The sequence below is a fragment of the Punica granatum genome, chromosome 1, assembly GCF_007655135.1.
Source record: "Punica granatum isolate Tunisia-2019 chromosome 1, ASM765513v2, whole genome shotgun sequence".
Taxonomy (NCBI): Eukaryota; Viridiplantae; Streptophyta; class Magnoliopsida; order Myrtales; family Lythraceae; genus Punica; species Punica granatum.
The window spans coordinates 53,663,208-53,691,033 of NC_045127.1; the positions used below are offsets into that span (position 1 = coordinate 53,663,208).

At 40.5% G+C, this 27,826-nt stretch overlaps 6 protein-coding genes across 9 annotated transcripts; 5 read left to right on the forward strand and 1 right to left on the reverse strand.

Annotated features, from left to right (window-relative positions):
• The first annotated feature begins 6,347 nt into the window (after positions 1-6,347).
• On the forward strand, positions 6,348-8,955 carry LOC116215681 (F-box protein At5g46170-like). Its single transcript, XM_031551493.1, has 2 exons — positions 6,348-7,877; positions 8,445-8,955. Exon 1 carries the CDS (start codon positions 6,645-6,647, stop codon positions 7,854-7,856), a length of 1,212 nt encoding a protein of 403 aa, XP_031407353.1. The 5' UTR covers positions 6,348-6,644; the 3' UTR covers positions 7,857-7,877; positions 8,445-8,955.
• Positions 8,956-11,577: 2,622 nt separating this feature from the next.
• On the forward strand, positions 11,578-13,315 carry LOC116210812 (50S ribosomal protein HLP, mitochondrial-like). Its single transcript, XM_031544875.1, has 4 exons — positions 11,578-11,818; positions 11,917-11,972; positions 12,436-12,527; positions 12,679-13,315. The coding sequence occupies exons 1-4, from the start codon at positions 11,652-11,654 to the stop codon at positions 13,048-13,050; spliced, it is 687 nt and encodes a 228-aa protein (XP_031400735.1). The 5' UTR covers positions 11,578-11,651; the 3' UTR covers positions 13,051-13,315.
• A 753-nt stretch (positions 13,316-14,068) lies between these two features.
• Positions 14,069-15,378, forward strand: LOC116207738 (50S ribosomal protein L14-like). The gene is made up of 4 exons (XM_031540825.1): positions 14,069-14,145; positions 14,253-14,314; positions 14,570-14,661; positions 14,789-15,378. Exons 1-4 carry the CDS (start codon positions 14,069-14,071, stop codon positions 15,158-15,160), a joined length of 603 nt encoding a protein of 200 aa, XP_031396685.1. The 3' UTR covers positions 15,161-15,378.
• On the reverse strand, positions 15,323-17,962 carry LOC116210803 (probable inositol transporter 2). Its single transcript, XM_031544864.1, has 5 exons — positions 17,654-17,962; positions 17,136-17,542; positions 16,777-16,884; positions 16,063-16,665; positions 15,323-15,968 (listed from the first exon to the last, which is right to left on the reverse strand). Exons 1-5 carry the CDS (start codon positions 17,790-17,792, stop codon positions 15,486-15,488), a joined length of 1,740 nt encoding a protein of 579 aa, XP_031400724.1. The 5' UTR covers positions 17,793-17,962; the 3' UTR covers positions 15,323-15,485.
• A 3,667-nt stretch (positions 17,963-21,629) lies between these two features.
• LOC116211231 (p21-activated protein kinase-interacting protein 1) lies at positions 21,630-23,604 on the forward strand. The gene is made up of 3 exons (XM_031545519.1): positions 21,630-22,391; positions 22,581-22,878; positions 23,343-23,604. The coding sequence occupies exons 1-3, from the start codon at positions 21,726-21,728 to the stop codon at positions 23,402-23,404; spliced, it is 1,026 nt and encodes a 341-aa protein (XP_031401379.1). The 5' UTR covers positions 21,630-21,725; the 3' UTR covers positions 23,405-23,604.
• A 140-nt stretch (positions 23,605-23,744) lies between these two features.
• Positions 23,745-27,826, forward strand: LOC116211209 (putative ALA-interacting subunit 2). Of its 4 annotated transcripts, XM_031545491.1 has the most exons (10): positions 23,745-23,893; positions 24,055-24,367; positions 24,727-24,807; positions 25,174-25,235; positions 25,321-25,395; positions 25,527-25,643; positions 25,911-25,981; positions 26,284-26,581; positions 27,032-27,321; positions 27,415-27,826. In XM_031545491.1, the coding sequence occupies exons 2-10, from the start codon at positions 24,328-24,330 to the stop codon at positions 27,467-27,469; spliced, it is 1,089 nt and encodes a 362-aa protein (XP_031401351.1). In that variant the 5' UTR covers positions 23,745-23,893; positions 24,055-24,327; the 3' UTR covers positions 27,470-27,826. The 4 variants fall into 4 exon arrangements, with proteins under 4 accessions (XP_031401351.1, XP_031401343.1, XP_031401360.1 ...); XM_031545483.1 differs by lacking the exon at positions 23,745-23,893 and having other exon boundaries at positions 23,927-24,367; XM_031545507.1 differs by lacking the exons at positions 23,745-23,893; positions 24,055-24,367 and having other exon boundaries at positions 24,794-24,807; positions 25,321-25,393.

Sequence of the window (27,826 nt, forward strand, 5' to 3'; positions counted from 1 at the left end):
ATTGTCTCTATATATATATGTGTTTCTCATAATTTGCTCATTTGGTCTTTTTGCTTTGTTCCTTTTTGTTTCTTTGGTCATTTCAGTTATATCCTTTGGACTCACTGGTCAAAGTCATTTGAATTAATGCATCCAAGAGTTGAAGGACCACCAAGCACCAATGTTATCATATGATTATCGTAAGGGCAATATCGAGACTTTAAGAATATCTTCTCGGTATACGATGAATTAGCTAGTTATAACTGTCTTTTAATTAAGTACTGTGAAATTAAGTGTAACACCATATGTACTGACAAGTTAATAATATAATCAGTTGGTCGATGGTGAAGAAATTTGATAGAGGAGAAGGAGTTTTGATAAGGACAAGGATAAACATTGTTGGCCATAGACCGAAACCATAGAAGAGGGCAAATTTATTAATAGGGATTTTAATAATTACACAAAGCAAATCCTTATTTATATGATCAACGAGCCATTCAGATGAGAAACAAAATAATCTAAAATTTTTAATCAATCCAAATCAAATCATGACTATACATAATTATTTACCAAATAATTTTTTATTCCGTAAATTATTTACTTTTTTAGATATCAGATCTTCATTTCCAACAGAGATTTGGTGGTCAAAGGGGAGGGTAATATCCACACACACACACATATATATATCTAAGATATTATCTCACGGGGGAGAAACGGGTGACATGCATTTCACTTAATTGCTACACTATGATTGGTTATAAATCGTCAACTATTCGAAGACGCTCAATGGTCAATTATATGGCTATCAATCGGGCAACGTATACATTACTGCGCATTTTGCCATAATTGCATTGTACTTATCAGTTGCTGTTTGTCTCCTTCTATTGACGTTTGCCTTTATTGTCACCTTTATATTGTTCAACCGCTTGAACCATTAAATGCAAACGCTTCCCTATAGGCCCATTGCTTTGGGATGATGATAAATGTGAGGGACATTGTGCCTTGTACCTTTCATGAGCTGGGGCTGAATTATTATATCGATATGTGGTACGCGTTTCGGGTGTGGATGGTGCTGTCTAACATGCTACATTATTAAGGTAGCCATGTCGACCATCACTTATAGTCCATCTAGTATGCAAGAACCGAGAAAAAAGGTGCCAGGCATACACGATCATGGGCTGCGACTAATGGTCGGGAACCATATAATTACTTAGCTAGAGGCTCTTGCATTGTGCATAGTTCGCGTGAAAGGACAATAATATGAATTGCATAATATAATTTGATAAGTTGATCCGTCTTACAAAGAGGTGAATGCAGATCCCGAAACTCACTCTCGAATTGATTCTTGGATTATATATTTGATATGAAATTATCATTAAAAATTGTTAGCGGTTTTGTACGGTGATTTCATTCTATTCTCATTCTATAATACCTATTATAGAGTGAGAATTAAAAAGAGGTGAATCCGGATCTTAAAAACTCACTGTGAAATTGATTCTTCACTATATATTTGGTAAAATTATCATTAAAAAAACATTAATAGTTTCGTTCGGTGATTTTATTCAATTCTCGTTCCATCATAGTGCACCAAACATGCACTTAATTCCTTAACGTTCGGTTTGGATGGCTCGACCTTCTGCATTTTCAACTGTGATTGAGTCATGGAACAGAAGAAATAAAAAATAAAAAATAACCTGTGATTGAATCTGGCATTGCACGCTTGTAATAACAAAATATATACGAATGTGTACGGAAGCCACGGAATGAATAGAATTGTCAAGGCCAAAAATCAAATATTAATGGCATATATATTATGTATTTGGTGTTAGAAAATAACCACGGATGCGCATTTAACATGGACACATGCCTCAACGTGTGGGCTTCTGATCCTGTCCCAATTTTTTTTCTTTTTATAACTAAGATTAAGATTATATTACTTAAAAGATAGCGAAACATCAAGACTAGGATAATCCTAAAACATATAAAAGGAGTGAAAATTAGACTTATTTCTACATTGGCTTAAGTCATGTGCATGAGGATTATCCGAACGTGGAATCCAAGTACATTTCCAGTCTAAGAGTAGAGTTAGTAACCTAACGATATCCGAAACAACACTTTTAGTTTCCCATGGGGAATGATGAGGAGAAATGACAGCATCAACAAGCAATAAAACATCAGATCTAATCCAAATCTTTCTCTGGTCGTGTTCAAGTGCTAGAGAGATAGCCGATAGAATTGCCATTGCTTCAGCCTGCATGGGTGAAACCGTCTCAGCTGAGGAGATTCACGAGAATGAGATGGGCATGTTTGGCTGGTTTCTAGTTCTTGCAAGACTGGATTTCTCTGTCGTCCAAGCAGCATCAATGAAAATGTGCCGAATTTGCTTAGATCTGAACTCAAAATGTGGCAAGGATTTCTGATAAGTACTATGTTTCGCGAAAGCACATTTAATACGACGGAAGGAATCAGAAAGATCTGCGATGCTTCATGCAAATAAGACATCATTTCTTAATGACCACAAATGATATAAAATAAGAGATCCATCCAAGGTTATGATCATCATCATCTTCATCCGTAGGTTAATGAGTTCCACCCTCCAAACTTTTCTAATAGTAATTCTTTTATTTATTTATAAATACATTGATTTATTTAATTTTTTTAGGGCAGGAATTTTACAAATAAATTAGTTCAGCTCAGGGACTATCGTATTTATAGAAAAATGGAACTAATCTAATCAATGACTGAGCCCCACAGAGAACAATTAACGACTACACGTAGATGTGGCTTTTTATATTATGCCATGTACTAGCCTTGACGGTGCAGATGCAACCAAAATCTATGCGGACATCGAGGCTGCCCCGGAACCATTTATATTAGTGCGTCTAGGAACCGGATTCTCATTATCGGTCTTGCACAAGGATTTCCTAAAATCACTGTAACTTTATTATCAAACATAAAAAGAAAAAGATTCGAATATGCAGTTGAATTTTATGACATGGCACTCTCACGAATCAATTTGAGACTTCTTGTACGTATTAGTTTAGACATGGATGGATTAGTACACTTAGAAACCAGATTCCCATCATTCGCACTGCATACAAATTTTCTATTATTACTGTTATTTATTAAACCGAAAAACTGACTCGATAAGAATACGTACCTGATTTTTATGAGAGTGTGACGTGCTGCTCTTATGAACTAGCTTGAGACCCGTTTTACGCGACAGTATACCTATTAGACACAGATATAGATATAGATAGATATAAATAAATAGACATAGAGAGTTAGTTAAAAATTGAAGATTTAACGTAAGTAGATGGGCTTTTTACTCACAACTATATATCATGTTGGGTTGGCCCAAGAGGACCACATACCCACCAAACCCAACTTGAGGTTAGTTGCAGTCTCATATCCGTAGGCTATCCCCACCAACCATCTCCATTGCAAGTTGCATCAACCATTAACTTAAAAGCCAACTTAGCCGTGACCTAATCCGTATCTTTTTTAACTTTAATATATATTTCAATATAAATCTTTCTAAAATATTTTAATTCCACAATTATTATATTGATTAGTTCAAATATTCCATCACTTTGACAAAATTTATGACATCTGATGGAAATACTATCTAAATAAATCATATTTTGCAGTATACGTCAATCAATTAGATTGAAATTGAAATATCTCATGAAATTGAAGACCATTTTCAATTTTTTTGGAAAAGCAAACTCGATAATTGATTTCATACTGTATTGTGTTACTTTCTTGTTTATGATAGTAATGAATGAAAGATGTTGGCGGTTCACATCTTAGCAATAGAAGATTGTCGAATTTTAGCCTAACCGAAGAATAAATTAATTGAAACTTTGAAAATATTTCGAATTTTATTTTTCTTTGTTAGCTGCCTGGAGGTTCACTAAAGTGCATCTATGCTATGAGGCTTAGCTCAACAATTACTTCGAAAAATAGAAAACGTGCCTTAACGTACGAAAGGTTTCATGCATTGATGATCATTACACAATAAGTATATCTAAGTCTTCAGATTTGTGCTATTTTTAGAGTTTTCCATTTCTTTCGGCATTGAATTGGAACAAAAACCTCTCCTGCTTCTCAAACTTCAAATTATATTAGTGTTCAATCCCGTGCGTTGCATGAATTTGTGTTCATATCTTTATATTTTGTACGAATAATAATTATCACAATTTAATATATTAATTAATTTATTATTATTATTATTATTATTATTATTATTGAAAATAAAAGTTATCAACAATCAATTTTCAAAAATAATTTTCAATAGAATTGCATGAATGCTTTTGAATAGTTCAATTATAGTTTTACAATAAACATTATCATTATGTACTGTAAATTTATTTCACAATTTTAGTTAGTGATACAAATAATTATATATTTTTATTCTTTTATATTATTTTTCAAAATTTTATGGAATATTCCTTCTGAATAAATGTTGTTATTATTCTATATAACATCATTTTTTCAATTTATATAATCTCCTTTCGTTGGTAAAGATTGTTACTGTTCTATAAAATGAGATATTATATAATTTTTTTATATATGTATATTAACTCTATTTTGTATATATAGTTTTCATATATTTCTATGATTAATGATTTTTATTTTTAACACATTAAATTTACTTTACAATATGATTGTACTTAGATATGTTTAGTTTTTATGATAAATTTTATGGTTAATTGCCTAAAAAAATACAAACTTTTTACATTTTATCAATTATAGTACAAATTTTTTTTCTTAACCTAAAAATACACGAACTAACAATTTGATATTAATTTTAGCATGTTTCAACTTTTTTGTTAATTTAAACGAGAATTTATGGCCACACACTGTGATCGAGGTAGCCAAGGTTGCCGGCGACCTTATAGGGGTGGCGTGGCCCCCGATAAGACCCTCATTGCCTGGATTTGAAAAAAAAAAGTAAAATAGAGAAAAAAATGAAGGGGGTGGGTGGTGGAAGTCTTATTGGCAGTCACCATCTCCCTAATTTGGGTCGCCTTATACCTTTGCTGTCATGGGCAATCCCGATTGGGTGGGCAATGGTTGTCATTGAGGCCCACCGATCGAAAAAATAGAAGTCGTGCTAAAATTGATATCAATTTGATAGTTTGTATATTTTTAGGTCAAAAAGTTCGTGCTATAATTAATAAAATGCGAAAAAATTGTGTTTTTTTAGATAATTAATCATAAAGTTTATATATGCTTCATTAATTTTAGTAAGAATATCAAAATTTTTATATCAATTTCTATAAGTTATACTTAATTTTATTAACGTTACGTTAAGTTAATTATTTATATACATTTATCACTTATATATAATTAAGAAATTACAAAAAAATTCTCTTAATTGTAGTTAGCAAGATATTTAAGTACATTTAATTGCATTTATTAAATATTTTTAACTATTATTCATTATTTTTTATCCATATTCTTTTTTTTTCTTTTAATTATTATATATTGAGTGGGAGATTTAGATGCATTAATTACATTTATTAAAAAAAAAAAATTATTATCTCTGTTTTAAATTTTCTTTTAGACATTTACTATGCATCCAATCTCATTTATTACATATCCAAATAAATTTTAGTTATATATAGTTTTTCAAGCATTCTCCCCATATTTCTTGAAAATCTTTTTGAACTTTCGATAATATCATTAATTATACAGCACGTTGGACCGTTTAAGATCCTCTCAGGGTCGTCAGATCTTGGGGGACTAATGTTCCTCGGGGGTTGATGGATTGAAGAACTTCTGGACTATTTGATTTGAAACAAGGAGTGTAGTGCAACATTTCAAGAGGTTTTAGATTCGGTTCTTATTAATGGAACTTTTTTCTCTCCCTCTGCCCACTGAATTGTTGAAATTAGTAATAATTATGGCGTAATTGACACCGTATATTATTTTTGCTTCACATTTTAATTAGCATTCATTTACCTATCATTATAAAACTCGTCGCTTCATGAATATTCTTTGTAATTGGAAAATTAATAACGAAAAATGAAGTAATTTTTTTTTGTGTGACCCGATAATTGAAAATCCAACAGATTCGAATAATCCAATTTGAGTCTGAGGCGTGCGAAGGGGATAAAACTTTTTATTATGAATTTTCTTCGTCCATACTCCATAGTAGCTTTAAAAAAAAAGAAGAAAAATAACAGAGAATGGAGATGCGAGTTCACGGGGACGGAATTAATAGCGCCATTAGGAATGGGAAAGGGAAGAAAAAGAAAAGCATAATTATGGAAAAGAAAAGAAAAGGAAAAAGAAAAAGAAAAAGAAAAAGAAAAATATATCATCCACTCTCTCTCTCTCTCTCTCTCTCTCTCTCTCTGTGTACGAATCACACGAACCCCTCAACTCTTCTTCCTCCCCTCATCCCTCTCTCTCTCTCACACCTCTGCAACGCGCTGCCCTCATCACAGTCTCTCTCTCTCTCTCTCTCTCTCAAATTTAATCTCTCTGCTTTGCAAAGAGAGAGGACTGACAGCCGTGGATCTATCTCCTCCTTCCCCCCTTCTTCCCACCCTTCTCTCTCTGTCTGTCCAGGTGCTTCCGATCTCAGATCTCCGATCGGTTCCGATTCTTCACCTACCAAAAACGGATCCTCATTCCGTCGATTCGCAGATCAAATGTCCTCCTCCTCCATCCGAACGGATCTGTCCTCCTCACCTGCCTCCTCCAGAGTCCATCCCGAGCCTATCATGACGGCGGACCCTCCCCTGGTGGACCACTTCGACCGCCTCCCGGACTCGCTCCTCCTCCTCGTCTTCAACAAGATCGCCGATGTCAAGGCCCTCGGCCGCTGCTGCGCTGTTTCTCGCCGTTTCCATTCCCTCGTCCCGCAGGTGGACAACGTCCTCGTACGGGTCGACTGCGTCATCTCCGACGACGACTCTTCTTCCCCCTCCGCTGCCGACAAGTCCCGGAACCCCATCTCTGCGCTCTTCAGGGTCGTCCTTGGTAACATTGTCAAGCCGCTCCAGGCCCTTGGGCAGTTCCTTGGCCCTAAGCGATCTGCCGCGTCTGCACCCGCCTCCTCGGCGCTGCACAGCCCCTCATCCTCGTCTTCCCTCGCTGTGGGGAGCGACGATGACGGTGAATTGGACCAGGGAGGGGTCACCCACCACTCCCCAACTCAGGTGCTGAAGAATTTCAAGGAGATTCGGTTCCTCCGAATTGAGCTTCCCAAAGGCGAATTAGGGATAGACGATGGTGTTCTGTTGAAATGGAGGGCCGATTTTGGTTCTACTCTCGACAATTGCGTTATCCTGGGAGCATCATCAGTTTCTCACTCCAAAACTTCTGCCGGTTTTGAAGGCGGGATCGATGGGCTTTCCTCGAACGTCCCCGCTGATGATAACGGAAGCATACCGGAGTCCTTCTACACGAACGGGGGTCTGAAGCTTAGGGTAGTCTGGACTATAAGCTCCCTGATCGCTGCATCTGCAAGGCACTATCTACTTCAGCCTATAATTGCGGAGCACAAGACCCTCGATAGTTTAGTTTTGACAGATGCTGATGGGCAGGGTGTTCTGTATATGAATCGGGATCAGCTCGAAGAGCTTAGAGTTAAGCCTTTATCGGTGTCTTCAGCCTCGAAGAGAACCCTTGTTCCGGCCCTGAATATGAGGCTGTGGTATGCGCCGCGCTTGGAGTTGCCAAATGGGATGGTGCTGAAGGGGGCTACTCTTGTGGCCATCAGACCCAGCGAGCAATCTGCTGCGAAGAAGGAAGTCTCCGAGGGGTCTTGGGTATCGACTGCTTTTGAAGAACCTTATGGGACTGCTGCGAAGATGCTTGTAAAGAGACGGACCTACTGCTTGGAAATGAACTCGTTCTGAGGGTCGGAAAGGGTAGCTGAGGTATATACATTCACTCTCTCGTTTGCTATCCTTGATTAAGTTGGAAGATAGTCGAATGCTGCTAATGATAAGGATGGATTAAATTGTTGTAAGACCGGTTAGCCCAGCTATTGCATTTCTTTGTTACTGTCTCATGCATTTTTTGTATGCATTTCCTTACTGATCTATTGATTCATATCTTGTCCTGTAGATTTGTCTGTAAACTTCCTGTTCTACCTTCGAGTATGCTTGTGCTGAACTTTGTGGTAGGGCTCCTGATATAATACTGCACAGTTTCTTATGGTTTTCGTAGTTGGAGGGATATAGGATGGAAATACTTTGCTCATTCGGGAATAATCTTAGTTAGATTTGTGGATTCATGGTGAAAAATGTTTTCTTGATTGTTGTCCGCTTGCTCTTAAGTTAAACTAGTTTGCCGCTGAATCTTGAAGTGCTTGTGCTGCCATTCAACCTCCATATTGAGCTACAAGTGTTATTTTGGATTTGTTTTAGTTTCCAGCTTCTATTTCCGACTTCAGTTTAATGAGTCACTTGACTGAGGTGAGGTCATTTGCTAAACAATTGCAGGGAATGCACACATACAAAAAAGGGATTGAGGAGAAGATGAGTATGCACCCTTCTGGAAGGCCTAAGGCCGAAGAAAACAATTTTGGTTCGTCCTAACATCTGCTGAATGTGGAGTACTGTCTCGCCCAATCTTGCTGCCTGTTATGACTGGTTGGTCTCTCGATCGTTGCCAAGTAGCAAGTCTCTTGCCTTTTTGTGCTTGAAGTTCGAGGGTCAAGATGCATCTGCTGGTTGTTTTATCTTGGGCATATGCTTGTTAAGAATGCACAAAGCCGACTATATGGATGTTTCATTGGAGCTCGAGTAATTAGTCGTATGTTTTTCATGTCTTCTCTTATATGTGAATATATCTCATAGGTAAGTAAGGATAATGCTGTGCACATGTTATGTACTTTCTGATACTCATTCGGGTAATGTACTCTGCTCTGGATTTTAGCACCTGCAAGCCCCCTAGCTAAATGCTATGGTGATGGCTTTTTTCATGGTTATTGCATTGCTGCTTTCCGTATTACATGATAAAGTATGGCACAATAATGCTTTAAGATTCCACATGGCATATACTTCAATTAAGTGCTGTGTAGGATAAATCACTTATAATACGAGGGTCCCGCTTGCTTAGCTTAATGGCTAAGCATTTCATTCGCGTTTCTTGTAGCTTTGTTTCCTTTCAAGAGCCATCGGGTTTGTTCTTTTCGTGAGCTAAATCTAGGGAGTGGTTGGGTAGTCAGGTTTTATGCACCTCTCGTGCAGTGGATTTGTGATGGGTGATTGCTTTAGATTCAGTTGGGTGCTTCGGTTGTTGTCCCCGCCATCAAGAGAAGGACAAATGTGCCAGCTGAGACACCAGTGTGATCACCTCTGGAATTAGGTTTCCCTGATTAAGAACTCTCTTGGTGCATTATTCTCCCTTGTGCTGGTGGTTGGTTGGTGCCTGAGGTTGACAGCTCGGGAAGCTTTAAGAAACACTTGGCGGGGTTCGAGGAGATTTCATAATCGGGTGATTTCCCAAATTATTGAGACTGATCTACTTATTCCTTCGGTATGTCTTCACTAGTAACAAGTCTTGGATAATTGTTCTTCTGATTTTACCAACTTTAAGGTGGTTCTAAGCTTTGTCAGACTTCACAATTTTATGTGCCGCACCGTTGTACGTCGATTAAGTCGCGATGCAGAGTCCAGTTTGCACTCAAATCATCTGGAAATTTCATCTCTGTTGGAATATCCTTCTTCCTGTGATTTATTATCAGTCATTGTCAGTCACATGCCCCATTCAATTCCGGGGATTTCCATTCCCTTGCTTTATCATTGCTGGCAATGAGAAAATATCTGGAAATGGAATTTGATTTTCATTTTTTTTCCTTTCCAAGGACATGAATGGTGACCTTACATTGAATTTCAAAGTTCAAACCATAACCACCAGCCCCCATTAAAAGTGCATAATAGATTTGAAAATCCCAGAAGCAGCATGCATGCATACATATAGAATATATGCATATCTAAATATGGGTAGGTATATGATTAATACAGCTTTCATACATGCGCAAACACACATATACATATACATATACATTTTTCTGCATGATTGATACTCCCTTTGCTTTGATTTATTGATATTGATTATATATATATATATATATATATGTATATTGTGTATATCTCCCACCATAGCTGGGAGCCCAGTTGTGTGTTTGCTGGTCAAAATTGATTGTTCGCATATTTTATGTAAGGGGAAATTAAATAGGTAGGGAGGGGGAGCCATAATCTATTTCCAGCTAATTTAGCTGGATCTGCGCTTGCTTTTATCTGTTGATCACATGATGGATCTTCTTCCCTCACTTGCATCCTCCCCAGCCAATCCCCCACGTGAATTGTTTGTACACAACCTCTCCACCAATCGGTTGGCGGGTCGGGTTCGGATCCGCGAATCTGTCCCTGAACCCTTCATTTTCTGTCACTGTCCCCATCCCAACCCATTCATTCTGACAGGCCCCAACATTCCGTGTCAAATGCTATCCCAATCAGTTATTTGATCTTTCGGTCGTGTTGCACGTCAATTAATTCTATCCTAGTCAGATTGGCTCAACGTGTTTATAAAGAGTTTCGGACTTTAGTAGGTCATGAATGAATATCCATCCCCACTTTCCTACCATTGATAAAGTTCTATCATTCGCTTCTATTGGGACACGGAGGATTGGGAAGATTCCACCAAATGGGGGATTGAATGATTGAAAAGGAAAAGTGAATTTTTTTTTGGGGGTCATTATTTATGTGTTCATATCCTTACAGATGCCACCATTTTGTATGACATTATATTTTTTATTACTTAAGGAGAACAGTGGCACATAGCCATTAGTATAAAGTAGGAAAGGTTGTGAGGAGGAAGGAACATGGAGAGGAGGAAGAAGGCCCACATGCTTAATCCTTTGGAGGCAATGATCGTGATTGGAGGAAGTAAAACTTAATTTATTAGCACCAGAAAAACAAGAAGGAAACCAAGTTTGCTTAACTCGATATATATATATATATATATATATATGCGCTATGAGTAAGAGTTATTGTATAATCGGGAACATCTTACGAGTGCATGAAACTGTTAGGTGTTTCATAAGATTCGTATTTATTCACGATTATAGAATGTTAAATGACGGATAGAGAGATCGAATATAAAACATGCTGTTAAATATCGTTTCACTCCCTTGATAACTTTAGCAAGCCGCGTGATCATTCTTGTTTTTGCGTACTTTTCGATCAGAACATACTTTATTTAGTGCAGAGAGTGAATATTATATCGGAAAACAATGATAATCTCTTCACACTGTATGCATGACTACCAACAGTCGATGGGACCATAAAGAGCAGCGCACTCTTTGCCGATTCGAATCTCTTGTTGGAAGGTGATTATTCACTATATAACTAGGTAATAACGATGATGAAAGATCTCACATGTATTATGAGAAGCCAAGAACAATAAAAGTAGAACAAAAGGAGAACGAGAAAATGCCTTGGGGAGAATCAATCCAACTATTAGCCCATCAACCCCCTTCAGGCCCATTGGGCTTACTTCATGGGCCAAATTGCTGGGCCTGATCAATGATTTTGCAGTGTATGGGAATGGGAGCTTTCCTCCTCTTTCTGCTTCTTCGTCTTGGTTCTTAAACCTTAAAACCCTCGCTCTGAGCTCGACGGTCGGTGTGTCATTGACCGGCCATGGCTGCTCGCTACGGCTCGCTGTCGAGATCTCTGCTATCACCCGTGAGATCGTCCTGGTCGGGATCCCGGTTCGGATTTGGGTCCACCAGCTCATCCTCCCGTCCCGTTGGCCGGATAGAGCCGCCCTGCGTCCAATGTAGCCGCTCTCTCTTCACATCTACGAGGTTGCTCCTCCCCTCTTTCTCACTTACTATTACCTTCTCTCATTCTCGCTAGAAATGAATATTAATCTTTGGGGTTGCTCCCTGGCTGTTTATTGAAGGACTCTGGTGCAGTCGATGGCTGCACCTGGTCGGACCTTCTTCAACATTCCACAAGGTAATAGATTTGCTCCTAAGCTTGTCCCTTTTGCCCGAAAATGTCGTCTTCACAGTCGATTCTGTTTAAATTGAGGCCGAACGTATTCATGTAAATGATTATTATCTGCAACTTCGTGTTGCTTGCTGGTGTTAAGCAACTGGACCGCACTGGCCGCATCAGAAGATTCAAGCTTGCGTTCCATTTTATGTTAAATCAGTGTCACTGGATGGTTCTTTAGTGTCTTTTCAATCTGTCTGTGCTCCATGAATCCCGTATTTTGGAGCACTGGCTTAAGTTAATTGCCTTCTTCCTTGAACAATTATTTGTATCTTTGTGTTGTTTTATGTCGGGATGTTTTCGAACCGGTGAGATTTCCTTTTTGCAAAGATTGCCACTTTGGAAGGGAGTTTCTTTTCTGTTTCGATCATTTGATTTCCGGTTTATGTGTTGAGAGGTTGATACTGATTGTAAATGTTATCAGTGGGTCGTTCACTGTTGGGAGGTCTCGGCAGCCATTTATCGGCCTCATTTAGTGCACCTCAAGGCTTGACGAATGGGTATAGCTTGTCTCAGGTCAGCAACTTTTGTTTGTTAATATGTGTGCAGTTTGCGATACACGCAGTTTGCGATACATCGATTGTAGTTCATACAAGTGTTGAAGAATCGAATCTATGGGCTTGAACCTTGGGGGGGATAAATTATTCTCTTCCTTATTATTCTGCAGCTGAGGTCATTCATTCAGATGAGGACCGTCCTCAAAGTCGTGGACAACTCTGGGGCAAAGAAAGTTATGTGCATCCAAGCTCTAAAGGGAAAGAAAGGGGCAAGGCTGGGAGAAACGATAGTCGTATCAGTCAAGGAGGCCCTTCCGAATGGGAAAGCTAAGAAGGGAAACGTGTATCGTGCTGTAGTAGTCCGTGCCGCGATGCAGCGGGGCCGCTGTGATGGGAGCGAGGTCAAGTTTGACGATAATGCCTGCGTCCTGGTTGATAAGCAGGGACAACCGATCGGGACCCGAGTTTTCGGCCCTGTACCTCATGAGCTGAGGAAGAAGAACCATGTCAAGATTTTAACACTAGCGCAGCATATTGCCTGATCAGATGCGGGATCTCAGTTTTTGATTTGCGAGAATGAGATCTTGGTGCTGTAGTTGTAGTTGTTTTCTCTGGTGTTAGAAGCACGCACGTCTTTGTGTGCTCTGATTCCTGTGTACTTTCAAGCATAAGTACCATGGTTGTTCTCGAGTTCTGGTGATTGTGCTGGCAAAATGTTCCATTGATGATCAATTTCATAAGTACAGTTTCTCATGTTCTACATAAGGTAGAAGACGGAGAGTTCAATAACAATTTCCTTCACATTCACTTTATGCCTAGATTGATTATGCAATCGAATTATAGTTCGTGCAGTTTGGTTCTTCTCTGACAGCTTGGAAGTGCGGAGCAATAACGAGGCAATAACAATCACGGAAGATCTGACTTTCACATGTGAGGACCGAAGAATATTAAAAGTAGAACTAAGGTGGTGTTTGGTATGTAGAAATTTACATTCTCTAGACCCTTAAAATTTTCCTTGTTTAGTTGGGGCCATGCAATTCGCATTTTCACGCTCACATATTTATTAGTACTTCAATTCCCGAGAATTTACCAAATGCCTCCTAAAGGAGATTGAGAAAATGCCTGGGGACAATCAATCCATATGTTAGCCCATGAACCTCTTCAGGCCCATTGGGCTTACTTATGGGCCAAACTGCTGGGCCTGATCAATAATTTTGCTGCGTGCGGGACTTCCTCTTCTTCTGCTTCGTCGCCTTCGTTAAAGCTTAAAACGCTCGCTCGGAGTTTGACGATCAGCGTGTCGCTGCCTCATTTGATCGGACATGGCTGCTTGCGACGGCTAGCTGACGAGATCTCTGCTATCACCCGCGAGATTGTCCTGGTGGGGATCCCGGGTCGGTTTTGGGTCCACCAGCTCATCCATCCGTCCCGTTGGCCGGATAGCGCCGCCCCGCGTCCAATGGAGTCGCTCTCTCTTCACATCTCCGAGGTTGCTCCCTCTCTTTCCCCCGCGACCCCCCCCCACTATTACGATTGCCTTCTCTCAGGTTCTCGCGAGAAATGAGTATTAATCTCTTGAAGGACTGTGGAGTAGTCGGTGGTTGCACCTGGTCGGACCTCCTTCCAGATTCCACAAGGTAATAGACTTGATCCTAAGCTGTCCCCCTTTTCCCGACAATGTGGTCTTCACTGTCGATTCTGCTCAAATTTAGGCCAAATGTATGCATGTAAATGGATATCATAGCTGCTGCATCAGAAGATTCAAGCTTGCGTACACATTTCATGTTAAATCAATGTCATTGGATGGTTCTTTATGTCTTTGCAATTTGTTCGTGCTCAATTAACCATGTCTTATGGAGCACTGGCTTATGTTTAATTGCCTGCATCCATGAACAATTATTTGTATCTTTGTGTTGTTTTATGTCGGAATGTTTTCGAACTGGTGAAATTTCCTTTATGCATAGATTGCCACTTTGGACAGGAGGTGGTTTTCTTGCTTCGGTTATTCGATTTCTCGTTTTATGTATTGAGAGGTTACTGCTGATTGTGAAATGTTATCAGTTGGTCGTTCGCTGCTGGGAGGTCTCGGCAGCCATTTACCGGCTTCACTTAGATCACCTCAATGCTTGACGAATGGCTATTGCTTCTCTCAGGTCAGCAATTTTTGTTTTGTTAATGCATGCAGTTTGCGATACATCAATTGCAGTTCATATGAGTGTTGAATTGAATCTATGGGCTTGATTCTTGGGATAAATTATTTTCTTCATTATCATTCTGCAGCTGAGGACATTCATTCAGACGAGGACTGTCCTGAATGTCGAGGACAACTCGGGTGCAATAAAAGTTATGTGCATCCAAGCTGTAAAGGGAAAGAAATGGGCGAGGCTGGGAGAAACGATAGCAGTATCAGTCAAGAAGGCCAAGTCCAAAGGGAAAGTCAAGAAGGGAAACGTGTGCTGTGCTGTAGTAGTGCGTGCCGCGATGGATGAAGCCCGCTGTGATGTGAGCAAGGTCAAGTTTGACGATAATGCTTGTGTCCTGGTTGAGGAGCCGGGAAAATGGTTTGGGACCCGAGTTTTCAGGCCTGTACCACGTGAGCTCAGGAAGAAGAATCATATCAAGATTTTGTCACTTGCGGAGCATATCGTCTGATCACACACAAGGATCTTAGTTTTTGATTTATGAGAATGAGATATGGGCACTGAGGTTGTAGTTTGTTGTCTCTGGTGTTAGAAGCACGTCTTTGTGTGCGCATCCCACAAACTTTCAAGCATGTATACCGTGGTTGTTCTCGAGTTCTGGTGATTGTGCTACTGCTGGGAAAATGTTCCATTGATAGTCCATTACATAAATACAGGTTCTGTTTTACACGAGGTAGTTGACACATAGTTCAAGTTGAGTTCAATATCAATTTCCTACACAATCACTTTTCACCTTGATTGATTATCGCAAATTGAGATTGCAATCGAATTATAGGTCATGCAGTTTGGTTCTTCTCCGATGGCTTGGGCCTCTTCTCCCAGAACTTGAAGTGCAGAGCTCTACCCTCCAACGTCTTCTCAACCTCCTCAATTGGAAGCCCTTTCGTCTCCGGCACACAAATTAAAACAAACAGTAGAGCGACGACAGTGATAACCCCGAAGATAAGGAATGTCCAAGAAGTCCCTATTGCCTCTGTCAGAGTCAAGAAAGACTGGGCCACGATAAGGTTTGAAATCCAGTTAGCTGTGGCTGCTATTCCTCCGCATACTCCGCGGAACCGCAATGGGTAGATTTCGGAGTTTACGATCCATGGGACAGTTCCCATTCCCGGGGAGAAGAATATGATGTAGAGAGCTAGCCCAACAAGTGCGAGCCACCCGTACTTACTTGGGCAACCGCGCGTGTACCAGAGCCTGTCTTCTCCATGGCAAATGTCTTTAACTGTGTCATTTGAAATCAAACATGCTCCAGGAAATAGCTGGACGCGTTTAAAAGAAAGGCAATTTTAGGAAACAGGGAAAAAGCAGGGCTTAGTTTTTCATTCAGTGAGTTTGGAGAACACTTTCCCTCACCTTATTAGCAGGAGAAGCACAGAACCCGCAACTCGGGGACGAGGCCTTGAGGCACTTCATACAGTCCCACGAAGCGGGATTCTTCGCCGAGCTATAGTCGGGGCACTTGTAGTTTGCGAAGTGGGAAGTTGCAGCGGAGCTGACAATTGGCGAGTGAGAAGCGGTCTCATGGAAAACTGCCGATAAAACTCCCAACGAGATGATTACTCCCGACAGGCTGATTACTAGCAGCTTCTTTCTCCCTGTTCGATCAATGAAGTAGATGCTCACAATGGATCCGAGGGCGTTAAGCCCGGCTGTCACGAGGGAAAGGAGGAGCGCAGTCTGATTGGAAGCAAAACCGGCCAGTTGGACTATCGTGGGGCTGTAGTACATGACCGTGTTTATCCCCACAAACTGCTGGAAGACCTGTAGGCCTACTCCAGCAATGAGTCCTCTTCGGACCGTCTTCGTCTTTAGAAGACTCATTAGGTTGATTTTCTCGGAAGATCCCATCTCCTGGATCTCCGCCTCGACAGATTCCTTCAGTTCCTGAACCTCTCTCCCGACTTCGTGCTCAGGGTAGATTTTCCGTAAGATGGCCTTGGCTTCTTCCTCTCTTCCCTTTTACATGCCAAAAAAGATGGACCACCCACTTGAAACATCAAACAGCCAACCAAAACTCTTAGGGCAGCTTATTCATTTTACTCGTCGGAAACAGTTAAAAAGAAAAACCTTGCGAAAGAGCCAGCGAGGAGATTCGGGAAGAAGAATCATTAAGATGAACTGCACAAGAGCTGGAATCCCTGCTATTCCAAGCATCCACCTCCATGTCCCAGGAGCCTGCATTGAGAATATTCACCAGACCACAATCACAAACTTGCAGCAGTCTATTTGAACAAGTAAGACGAATCATATGTTCTCGAGGAAATTCAACAAGATCATTGTCCGCCACGAACAATGAAGTATAATCAACGGACAGTCGTATTTGACACAGCTAGGTAGGTAGAGGCCTTGATATTATCCAGGCGACATCATCCTAGGAACGGATCTTTCCTGTCTTTTTGGACGTTTGATGTTGTTTGCTCACTCACCTTGGTAAAGGCCAAGTTGATGAGGTAAGATAAGAACTGCCCTCCGGTGATGAGGAACCCATTGGTGCTCACAAGAGCTCCCCGAATCCTAGCAGGCGAGGCTTCGGAGATGTAGAGCGGAGAGGTCATGGAGGCCATTCCAACTCCAAGCCCGACGAAGACCCGACCGACAATCAGAAGAGCCGGGTTCGGCGCAGCAGCCATTATAACTGCCCCGATAAAGAAGAGGAAGTCAGCTACAAGGATCGCGCTCCTCCTCCCGAACTTATCATTCGCCCACCCGCCGATGGCAGCACCGATGATAGCCCCAGCTACTGCCATGCTCACTATGCTCTCCTGCAGAGCAGTCTGTCTGTCCACAGACTTAAAGTCATCTCTGATGTACAGCAGAGCTCCCGATATGACACCTGCTCACACAACCATTACAGAGCAAAATCAGAGCTTGAGTGTTGTCAATGTAATTACTACTTACTGCCTTGATTATATTTGAAGAGCTGAGAAGTTCCACAAAACCGAACCTGTGTCATATCCGAAGAGGAGGCCCCCGATCCCAGCAGAGAAAGCTAGGCGAAGGACATAAGGGTTTTTCCATGTCAGAGAGAAACATTCTCTGAAAGCAGAGGCATCAGCTTCTCCAGGGTGAATCCCTCCTTCCATGTTCAAAGAAGACAACCTCTGGATTCTCAGTCTGCTGTTTTATCGTTGGGTTCGTCTACGGGGGAGACGATCGGGATGAGGAGCATAGAGAGACATATAATGCGCAGATAAATATTGTAAGAGAGGAAAAAAAAATAAAATAAAAGAAGATAGGATGAAGTCAAGCGAGGAGTCTGCTAGGTTTGTCGTGTGCCTGATCATGTAATGTAATTCTTGATTTGGTCGCTATCATAAACCGACGCAACTGCCTAGCGTCTTTGTTTTTCTTTATTCACCAAATTATATATTCATTTCCTTCGACCGGAAAACGAAATCTAAGGAGGAGTAAAATAGTGAAATTTTCTGGTTCCGATGTGTTATGGACATCAGGGTTTAGTGTTCCGTTGATTCATCGAGGAGTTCGTTCGTGAAGCCTAGGAAGATTGGAATGGTTACACCTAGAATGACGAGAACACGATAAGAGGCACATTGAGTCGGGATGGGAAGTCCATGCGAGTTGGCTTACGCGGTTCCGACTTAAAAGGTGCCAGAAATTGGAAGGGTTACACCTAGAATGAGCAATACGACATTACAACCCGGCTAGGAAAAGCACGTGTCGAGTTTATCAGTGGTTGGTAACTGAAAATAACAAAAACACATTAGCCGGCTAATACCCGAATTAGTGAACCTTTTTTCGACCTAGGGGTATATATATCTTCACGTTATTCAGCAGAACCTATCGTGAATCATGCGTGCCATGCATGCATTGAAGCTGCATCTACTTCCAGGGATCGAAGCTGCAAAGAAATCATGAAGGAAAAAAAATGGCAACAGCCACCGATACGGTTGATTCCCTTTTTAATGACGAAGTCGGTTTATTTCAGGGCGAATTGATTTGTGAGCAAGAACTAGTTTCAACTAATAAATCAATGCGCGCACGTAACTTTCAAACTATGAAGCTACTGGAAAGATGTGGACCGGTTTTCTCTAATTTGTGAAGGGTTAACGAGAAACTTATTGCTCATGGGAAGAGACAAACATGTACTTTGAGAAATCAATTAATCTATAGGGTGAAGGCTTATTTAACTGATCGATTGATGTAACCATCATTCATTACACGCCATTGATGAAAACTGAAAACAACATGGGCATTCTGAAAAGTACAAATCCTGATGATGATATGGGATTTCTTGTCTGGGTCCATGATAATGATTACATATATATTGTCGAGGCATAAAATGGAATAAAGCTCACATCGAAAAAGAAAAGGAAAATTTATGGGTTAATATATGACTTGGATATCACCACTTATCAATTTGAACTTTTAAGTGGATATCAGCCAAGTCCGTATAAACTTAAATGGAAATTTAATATGATATTAGAGTCCGGGTTACGAGTATGAGCGCCTAAGTACATGTGCGTACCTACACCACGCCATGCTCAATATGTCCGAGTGCAGTTAAGAGTGCGTTTCGTGTTAGTGTCCTCCCTCGCCTGAGCACGGAAGATGAGCCCGGCTCGAAATCAATTGTTAAGGGCGGGTGTTTAAGGGCACGTGACAACGTGTAGGCAGAAATAGACCACATGTTGCACGTGAGAGAAGAGAGGGTTAATATATGACTTATCAGCTTGAACTTTTAAGTGGATATGGGCCCAAGCCCGTATAATCCAAAATGGAAATTTAATATGGTATCAGAGCCCGGGTTATGAGTATGCGCACCTACGTGCTTATGTGTACCCACACCACGCCATGCCCAATATGTCAGAGTGCAGTCAAGATGAGCCTGGTTCGAGATCAATTGTTGAGGGCATGTGACAACGTGTAGGCAGAAATAAACCACATGTTGCACGTGAGGGCAAGTGTTGAGGAGTAAAATTGGATAAATTTCACATCCGAAAAGAAAAGGAAAATCCATGGGTTAATATATGATTTGGGTACCATCACTTATCAGCTTGAACTTTTAAGTGGATATGGCCCAAGTCCGTATAAGTCCAAATAAAATTTAATATATATATATAATATAATTTAATTAAATTATAAACCAAACAAGTATTTACTAAGAGTCAAACTAGCTCAGTGGCTTTCACGTTTTTTTAGTACTTTTCAAGCAAGAAAAATTGACGATTATGTATGAAATGATTGTTTGTTTCTGGACCCTTTTTCAAAGAGATGAGATCACGAGGACTATAATTTCAAACTAATTATCATTATCAGTCAAATTTAATCTTTAATTTGGATAACCATGATAATGACGTGATTGGTTCCTTTGTGCATATAAAAATTTTCTTGGATTGAATTCAATTGATAATGCATGTGATCGTGGACCACATGAAAGGTGGTGTGCTTATATATATGTTTCCAACTTCGATTTTGAAAAGATAATTTGTTTTCGGAGTTAAAGTCACGAATTTGTGATTGTGATTGTGATTGTAGAAGAAGACAAAAATATATGGGGCCCACCAGTTTGACTTTTGAAATATGAAATGAATGGAAGGTATAGATAAATAATTATAATGAGATTGTATTTCAATAATATATGGGGCCCACCAATTTGACTTTTGAAATGTGTGTTTTGTTGTGTAGTGTTTTGAGTTAAAGTTAAAGTTAAAATCTTAAATCACGACTTTGAAAACAAACGGAAGGGTCTTCAATTTGAAATTAGCTAGGGGGCTGATTATAAAATTCGAATTCTCCACGCCAACCTCGATGCTCCACACATTAATTCAACACTCTCTAACTTTGACAAGTTAGTTCTTATAATGAAATAAAATAATATGGGAAAAAATAATTTGTTATCTTTACCTTTACGTAAATACGTATGATATTATTTTTTATTCAAACGATAATTCTCAATGATAACTTTCAGTATTTTCTTAAAATAAAGGAAGTGTCATCAGAATCAACTAAATTAGTTAAAATAATATTGGAATAAAGTGTGTATTTACATGTGAGATGGAGATTTTGTACATGTTATGGATGGACACTTTAAGGAATTTCGTACAATTTGTGCCTTTCTTATAGACTTTACATGCAAACTATGATATTTCTCATAAATGTGAAGTCAAGAAGTGGAAGATATGGTTAGGTGCATATCAACAAATCACAATCCTCCCGCATATAGAGCGAAACACCTATAGGTGTTTGATGAATAATGAACATTTAGCTACTTAAAAAACTGTATAATTTCCACCATTACATTAATTACCACCTTGATTAGATCTGTGTCCTTTTTATCTCTTTCTGTTATTGGAAGGTTCGTCTGTGCTTTTATTGCTACTTTAGGAAACCTTTTTGCTCGTGATATTCTTAGTGTGCCAATTAGGATCTCACATTTGCCCTTTTATGTTCTCTGCGATCCTTTTCTTTAACCTTTTTCTTCATCCTTCTTGTCAAACACAGCCCTTGCCGGAATCTTCTTGCTCCATTTTTTGATTTCCTTAATAAATCAGTTGTCCTAAACTGCCTCTCGACTCTCATCCGTCTCTACATCATAACGAGATCAGTAGTCTCTACATTGGTGAACAACTACATGTAACGAGAAACATCTAAGCTACATATGATGTGACTTGGCCAGCCCAGCTTCCGGTTTCATCCCGAAATGCATAAATCGGAGCTCGATAAATAAAAGCTTTCCAACCTAAGGCTCTTTACAACCAAGACCAAGTGGCCATTATCGTGGGGTCAATAAACGTTGGATACATTGAAAGTGATTGTGACCCGTGGATTGAAGTAACCATATTACTGTGATCAGCGATCTCATATTGGGCCACAAATGGTTGGGCCAAAAAGCCCAAGAAGGACGGCAAACTTCCATTCCCGGCAATTCCTCGTCTCCTTCCTTAAACCCGCCCAAAACCTCCATGAATGAACCCTCTGCCGCTAGTGCTAAGCTAGGGCATTGGCTGAAATCTCCATAAGATTTTGAGCTTCCCTGGAACCCCTAAACTCCTTCGATGAGTTTGATCGCCGGTTCGTACGAGAAATTCATATGGGGCTTCAAGCTCAAGCCTTTGAAGCACCCTTCTGACGATGGGAAAACCCTGTCTTTGACCCGCCTCTTCTCCTACCCTTCCCACCTCTCCCCCATCTCCACCGTCGCCGCCGCCGGCCCCGTCGCGGCTTCTGGGGGTGGCGATGACACCGTCCACATCTACGACATCGCCGCCGCCGCCTCCCTCGGCTCCCTCCACCACCACTCCGCCTCTGTCACAGCTCTCGAGTTCTACACGCCGCCGAACCTCTCCTACCCCCGCAACCTCCTCTCAGCAGCCGCCGACGGGTCCCTCTCGATCTTCGATGCCGACCCTTTCGTCCACCTGAAGACCCTCTGGGCCCACAAGAAGGGGGCAGGGGTCAACAGCGTGTCGGTGCACCCATCGGGGAAGCTGGCATTGACCGTGGGGCGGGATGAGTGCTTGGGGATGGTCAATTTGGTGAGAGGGAAGAGGAAGTTTTACTGCAGACTAGGAAAGGAGGCGACTTTGGTGAAGTTTGACTTGAGTGGGGAGAGGTTTTTCATGGTTATGGAGGAGAAGGTTGGGGTTCATGAGGCTGAGGATGCGAGGCTTGTCTGGGAATTGGAGAATCAGAAAAGGGTTCTCTGTGCTGCCCCTGGAGAGGTCAGTTTGGCTCTCTCGTTCCCTCTTTTCGGTTCATTTTGCTTATATCAAGTGTTCAGCTGGTTGAATTGATTCGGGTGCTATGAATCAGATGTTATTTTCACCCTACATTTCATCAGGTGGGCAATTATCTCATGCGAAGTGATTGTTTTTCTAAAGTTCATGACTGATTATCGATGATCTTGACAGGGTGGGCTCTTATATACGGGTGGAGAGGACCGCAATATTACTGCATGGGACACGAAGAGCGGGAAGGTCGCATATTGTATCGAGGATGCGCATGCTTTCCGTGTAAAAGGTCTTGTTGTGCTAAGCAGGAGAACTGATCCCAGTGAGGCTGATGATCCATATCTGGTTGCTTCCGCATCGTCAGATGGGGTAATAAGGGTCTGGGATGTCCGAATGGCCATGAAGGAGAAGCCAAATCCTTTAGCTGAGGCCAACACAAAATCAAGGCTCACTTGTCTTGCTGGAACATCTCTCAAATGTGAGTGTTTCTGTGCTTTTTAAAATCTCACAGACTTTAAGACCATCCAATCACTGGTTACGAAGCAGTGACTGTCTTTCTGTGACTTGCCACTGTTTGGTGAGGTCCATCTACTTGTTTACCATATGATTGGTGTTAGATAAGCCTTCTACCATAGCTATGTGATGTCTGTATATTTTCATCCATTTTATAAGGTTTTGCTGTTGGTTGATAGGATGCACATTAAGAATTCTAGCCCTTGAAATGTATCATGCATACAGTTCACAACCGTAGAAGCTTTAGTATTTACAGGGAGCATATGGTCACTTTGGAACCGTAGAAGCTTTACGTAGTTGGAATCTGTTTAATTTTTGGATTCTTTCACTGTAAACATCTGTTTGGTAGTAATAGAATTGCACCCCTCTTCAAGATTCTCTCTTTTGACCTGATTTACAATGTTTGCCGTTTTTGGCGTACTTTTTCAGCTCTCAAGCGCCCGCAGCTCAGCTCAAAAGGGGAGCAGGACATGGCCGTTGAAGAATCATAATCTTCTGGAATGCTTATAGTTGTTATCGGAGGAACTCAAGAGCTTTACCAAGCTTCTTCTGGGTTCCCTGTGGATCCTGTTTCATTAGCTGGCTCGTTGTTTTCGCTACAAAATTTTGACACTTCTATGTATCTGTTGATAGCAAATCGTTTGGTATATGGTACGATCAATCATTCAAATCTGATATTGGTACTCGGGAACCGGTTCCCCACTCGTTGCTGAGGTTATAGTATTTCGATTGAGTGAAGCAATGCAGATGATAATTACTGAAACAAATATCAAGCGAAAGTAAGTGAAAATCTTGTACAGATAAGGAAGCGACCTTGGGCCTGTTGAGTGGAAATGGTTTCGAAAACCTCTCTTGGGACAAGATGAAATATTTTACTCTGTCGTCAGTGGCGACAATTAAGGAAAATTCTACTGTTCCGGCTGGGTATGATAACTTAGGCTTGTCCCTATGCGGCAATGGAGGGAAGTGGCAACGGTCAGGTAAATTGACTTTTGCCGCAGTTTCTCCGCTCCTCTCTCTTTTGGCTATAAAAGGGAGAAATTTCAAGATCAAGCTTTCTTTCATTGGACATCTCTCCCCTTCTCTCTTCTCTCACCCTTTCTGTCTGCGTGTGTGTGGGGGATTGAATCCATTGCTGCAGACAGACAGTGGAGCAGCTTAAAGGAAATTCCTTCTCGAGGATAGGAATACTATTCGCAAGAACATACGGCAATCAACCCATCGGCTTTCCCTCCGACGAAGCAATCTCAACATCTTCTTCCCGCTTTGCTTGCTGTACCCATTTCCAAACCCTAATTGTTTCTTCCTTCTCCACCCACATTTCGAGCTGATTCCCTCACTCCACCAGCTCAATCATCCGATCGGCAGCTTTCGGTCTATTAGCTTCCCTCTGCGGTCTCCTAATCTGTCCAAGATGGGGCAGTTCGAGCTTCCGATTGAATCTTCTTTCTCAGGTACATTTCTCACCGTTCTGATTTTCCTTTCAGTCTCTGGTAATGAAGAGAGACCGACTTATCATTTAGTGACGTTCTTCCATGTTAAAAGAATCGATTTTTCCCACTCCCTGTTCGACTTCATATATCGTTGAGTTGAGGATAATGAAGAAAGAAGCGGAGTAATGGTTAATGTGCCGAAATGGGCTCATGATTGTCTTGAGAATGAATGGTCAACTTTGGCTTATCAGTCATTAGCATAATCTCATCAATCACAGTATTTGTCATTTCCTTGCTTTGGAATCAAATTGATTTCTTATCCTCTGTTTTTTCTTTGTTCCATGTGCTCATCATTCTTTTTCTGCTGAAAACTTTTAAAGCGATGGATGTTGATGGTGGCGGCATCTCAACAGCCTCTTCCTTGTCCAGTTCAGTACCACCACCTTCAAGGCGCAAAAAGGGTACTTTTCTTGCTACTGCTACTGCTAGTTCATCGTAGCTCACACATGGGTAATGGAATTTCATATGCAATCAGTTGCATGATGGAAAGCTCTCTTATACTGGAAATTTATTACCATGGATTTGCCAGTTTATCCACCTTTTCTTTCAAGAATGTAACCAAATAATCGTGAGATAGTTGGTATTCGGTCTTCAAATCATTGAAGCCTATTTCCTAATTCTGCTGCTATGTATGAAGCTTATGAGCTTTTGCTCCAAATTTTCTAGCTGAAAGAAAGTATTGCAAGGTTTGGTCTTGTACATATTCTATGGATGTCCGTATATGCAAATGTGCAAATACATGATGACATTCATGCTGTGGTTTGCAGCTTTATATCAGTTTACACAGCAAAGTCTCCCAGCTTGTAAACCTGTCCTAACACCTGCATGGGTGCGTCATTTGTTTTATATTTATAATTGAATTCAACTATGATGTTTTGTTCGCTAGTTTTTTTATGGCTACTAAAATGCTGCAGGTCATCTCCACTTTTTTGGTGTTGGGTGTAGCTTTTATTCCTGTTGGAATTGTTAGTTTGCATGCTTCAAACAGTGTTAGATCCTTCTCTTCTCTTTTCTTAATATATCATGCTGCTATATATGTTTCTCTTTTTGCTCTTGGGACTTCCTTCATTGACATGAACTTCAATTATTTGCGAATAATAAATCAGACATTTGGGTGTAGGTTGTTGAAATTGTGGAGCGATATGACGCTGAATGTGTACCAGATGCATATAAGAGCAATAAGGTGGCATATATAAAAAATGGCTCAATTTCCAAGAATTGTACTAAGTTACTAAAGGTAATGCACCTTATGCTCAACGGTGGACGACCGTTCTTTTCTCATTTCTTATTCTTTCTCAATCGCCTGTGTGGCTGGAAAAAAAGACGCTTTTTGATTGCCATCCTAAGTTTGGTTTTCTTCAAGGCTGATGCATATCATGTAGGCAATTTCTATTGATTTTTGCCCCGTAATACTGCCCGAATGATGCTTAATATCGGGAAAGAACAACTCCTTGCCTGGACATGTTATAACTTGTCATTTTAACGTTTTATAATTGAATTATAGGTGGATAAGCTTATGAAAGCTCCCATATACATCTATTATCAGCTTGATAATTATTACCAAAACCACCGGCGGTGAGTGCACTTTAATCAATTCTTTTATTTGACGAGTCTTAGCATTTCCTGCTTGGTTTTGCTTCGAACTTTTATCCCATTAGGAGTGGAAACATGAAAAAATTTGCTTGTGTACACGCTTCTTCTTCTTCTTTGCGATAATACATGCTGCTTTACCTGAGTTTAATTGGACCCAAAATGAAAGTCAAATCACTCAGTCCAAAAGAACCCAAAGAGAAATGCAAATGGAAATACGATTTCTGATCTTGTTTTTAGCTTCATAAATTCGTTATTTACTTGTATTGAACTCTATGTCTCTCCAGCTATGTCAAGAGTAGAAGTGATAAACAGTTATTAGATGGACTCCAAAACAATGATACGAGTTCCTGTAAACCTGAAGAATCCAATGGTGGTCTCCCAGTCGTTCCTTGCGGACTGGTTGCTTGGAGTTTATTCAACGATTCTTACATATTTACTCGTGGTGCGGTTCCATTAAAGGTCAATCGAAAGAATATTGCGTGGAAGAGCGATCGTGATCACAAATTTGGGAAGCGAGTATATCCCTTCAATTTCCAGAATGGAAGCTTGATTGGCGGTGGAAAGTTGGATCCACATATCCCCGTAAGTTTTACTGGAATTTATGTTGGATTAACTCAGTGGAACTGGCTAATAATATAGAAAGAGCGGTGACTGGTCTAGCAAGTGAACTATACTTCTGGACAGTTTCAAACTGAACTGGCCAAATTTTCATTTTCAGCCTGTTTTTTCTCCGTAAATTTATTGAGTTTGTTAAATTCATATTTTAGATTATTCTCGTCTTTATATGATTAATAACCATTAAGCTCTAGCTGAAGTGTTCAATCCTTAGAATGATTCATGAACATCCATGAACCCATGGTGAATCATTTGACGGTCTGACCTATGGCTAGAGTGCTTGAACCACTTCTTTTATGGTGATAACTGTGTGGACCTTTTTTATAAGGTGGATTTGTCTTGTAAAATGTTTTTCCATCATAGCGTAACTCCTGATTTTTGTTTCACTTGTTTTGTTCCCGGTCTTTGCATAACTAGCTGAGTGATCAAGAGGATCTTATCGTGTGGATGAGAACTGCTGCTCTCCCTAGCTTCCGCAAGCTGTACGGGCGAATTGAAGAGGATTTGCATCCAAGTGATTTGATAACAGTAAATTTAACCAACAATTATAATACATACAGTTTTGGTGGAGCAAAGAAGCTCGTTCTCTCGACATCGAGCTGGTTAGGTGGAAAGAATGACTTCCTCGGTGTTTTCTACATATTTGTCGGTTCTTCATGTATATTCATCTCTTTAGTCTTCTTATTACTTCATTTGAAGGACTCAAGGTGAGTTTTTTTCTGCCTTAATTATTCATTTGATATATCGATTTGTCTCTGGGCTCTGATTGGATCTCATCTTTCCCTTGTGCTGTTCTGCAGGCCTTGTGGGGACGCAACCTTCTCATACTGGAATAGGAAGAATGTTTCCCTTTGAGAGAGGGCGATGCTTATCCTTCCAAATTGCAAAGCGATTTTGTTCAATCATCACTCGGTTTGTCTAAAATTGGTGAAATGCATCACATATGTATTGATAGAGATAACTGCCTCTCGATTGTTGGCTGTTCTCTGTAATTCAGCAACTCACAGAGGTTCATGTCAAATCACGTCCCCGGTGTTGGCATCGTCGGGCAGTGAATTGGTTTTAAGTGCGGCCTTGTTGGACATAAATTAAGTATATGAGGAGAGTTTGTACAACTACTTTTCTTGATAGAAATCTTCTGCGTGATTTCATGATATTGTGTACGCACATTTATATATACCGAATCAATTCATTATTCTGATTGATACTGCA

Coding starts and splice junctions, on each gene's coding strand:
- LOC116215681 (XM_031551493.1), top strand. CDS start 6,645: ATGTCCTCCTCCTCCATCCGAACGGATCTGTCCTCCTCACCTGCCTCC.
- LOC116210812 (XM_031544875.1), top strand. CDS start 11,652: ATGGCTGCTCGCTACGGCTCGCTGTCGAGATCTCTGCTATCACCCGTG. Junction 11,819..11,916: donor TCTCTCTTCACATCTACGAG/GTTGCTCCTCCC, acceptor TGTTTATTGAAG/GACTCTGGTGCAGTCGATGG. Junction 11,973..12,435: donor CTTCTTCAACATTCCACAAG/GTAATAGATTTG, acceptor AAATGTTATCAG/TGGGTCGTTCACTGTTGGGA.
- LOC116207738 (XM_031540825.1), top strand. CDS start 14,069: ATGAGTATTAATCTCTTGAAGGACTGTGGAGTAGTCGGTGGTTGCACC. Junction 14,146..14,252: donor CTCCTTCCAGATTCCACAAG/GTAATAGACTTG, acceptor TGGATATCATAG/CTGCTGCATCAGAAGATTCA. Junction 14,315..14,569: donor TAAATCAATGTCATTGGATG/GTTCTTTATGTC, acceptor AAATGTTATCAG/TTGGTCGTTCGCTGCTGGGA.
- LOC116210803 (XM_031544864.1), bottom strand. CDS start 17,792: ATGGAAGGAGGGATTCACCCTGGAGAAGCTGATGCCTCTGCTTTCAGA. Junction 16,666..16,776: donor CTCGCTGGCTCTTTCGCAAG/GTTTTTCTTTTT, acceptor GGCATGTAAAAG/GGAAGAGAGGAAGAAGCCAA. Junction 15,969..16,062: donor GTGCTTCTCCTGCTAATAAG/GTGAGGGAAAGT, acceptor AAACGCGTCCAG/CTATTTCCTGGAGCATGTTT.
- LOC116211231 (XM_031545519.1), top strand. CDS start 21,726: ATGAGTTTGATCGCCGGTTCGTACGAGAAATTCATATGGGGCTTCAAG. Junction 22,392..22,580: donor TCTGTGCTGCCCCTGGAGAG/GTCAGTTTGGCT, acceptor TGATCTTGACAG/GGTGGGCTCTTATATACGGG. Junction 22,879..23,342: donor TGCTGGAACATCTCTCAAAT/GTGAGTGTTTCT, acceptor GTACTTTTTCAG/CTCTCAAGCGCCCGCAGCTC.
- LOC116211209 (XM_031545491.1), top strand. CDS start 24,328: ATGGGGCAGTTCGAGCTTCCGATTGAATCTTCTTTCTCAG. Junction 24,808..25,173: donor ACCTTCAAGGCGCAAAAAGG/GTACTTTTCTTG, acceptor TGTGGTTTGCAG/CTTTATATCAGTTTACACAG. Junction 26,582..27,031: donor AGTTGGATCCACATATCCCC/GTAAGTTTTACT, acceptor TTGCATAACTAG/CTGAGTGATCAAGAGGATCT.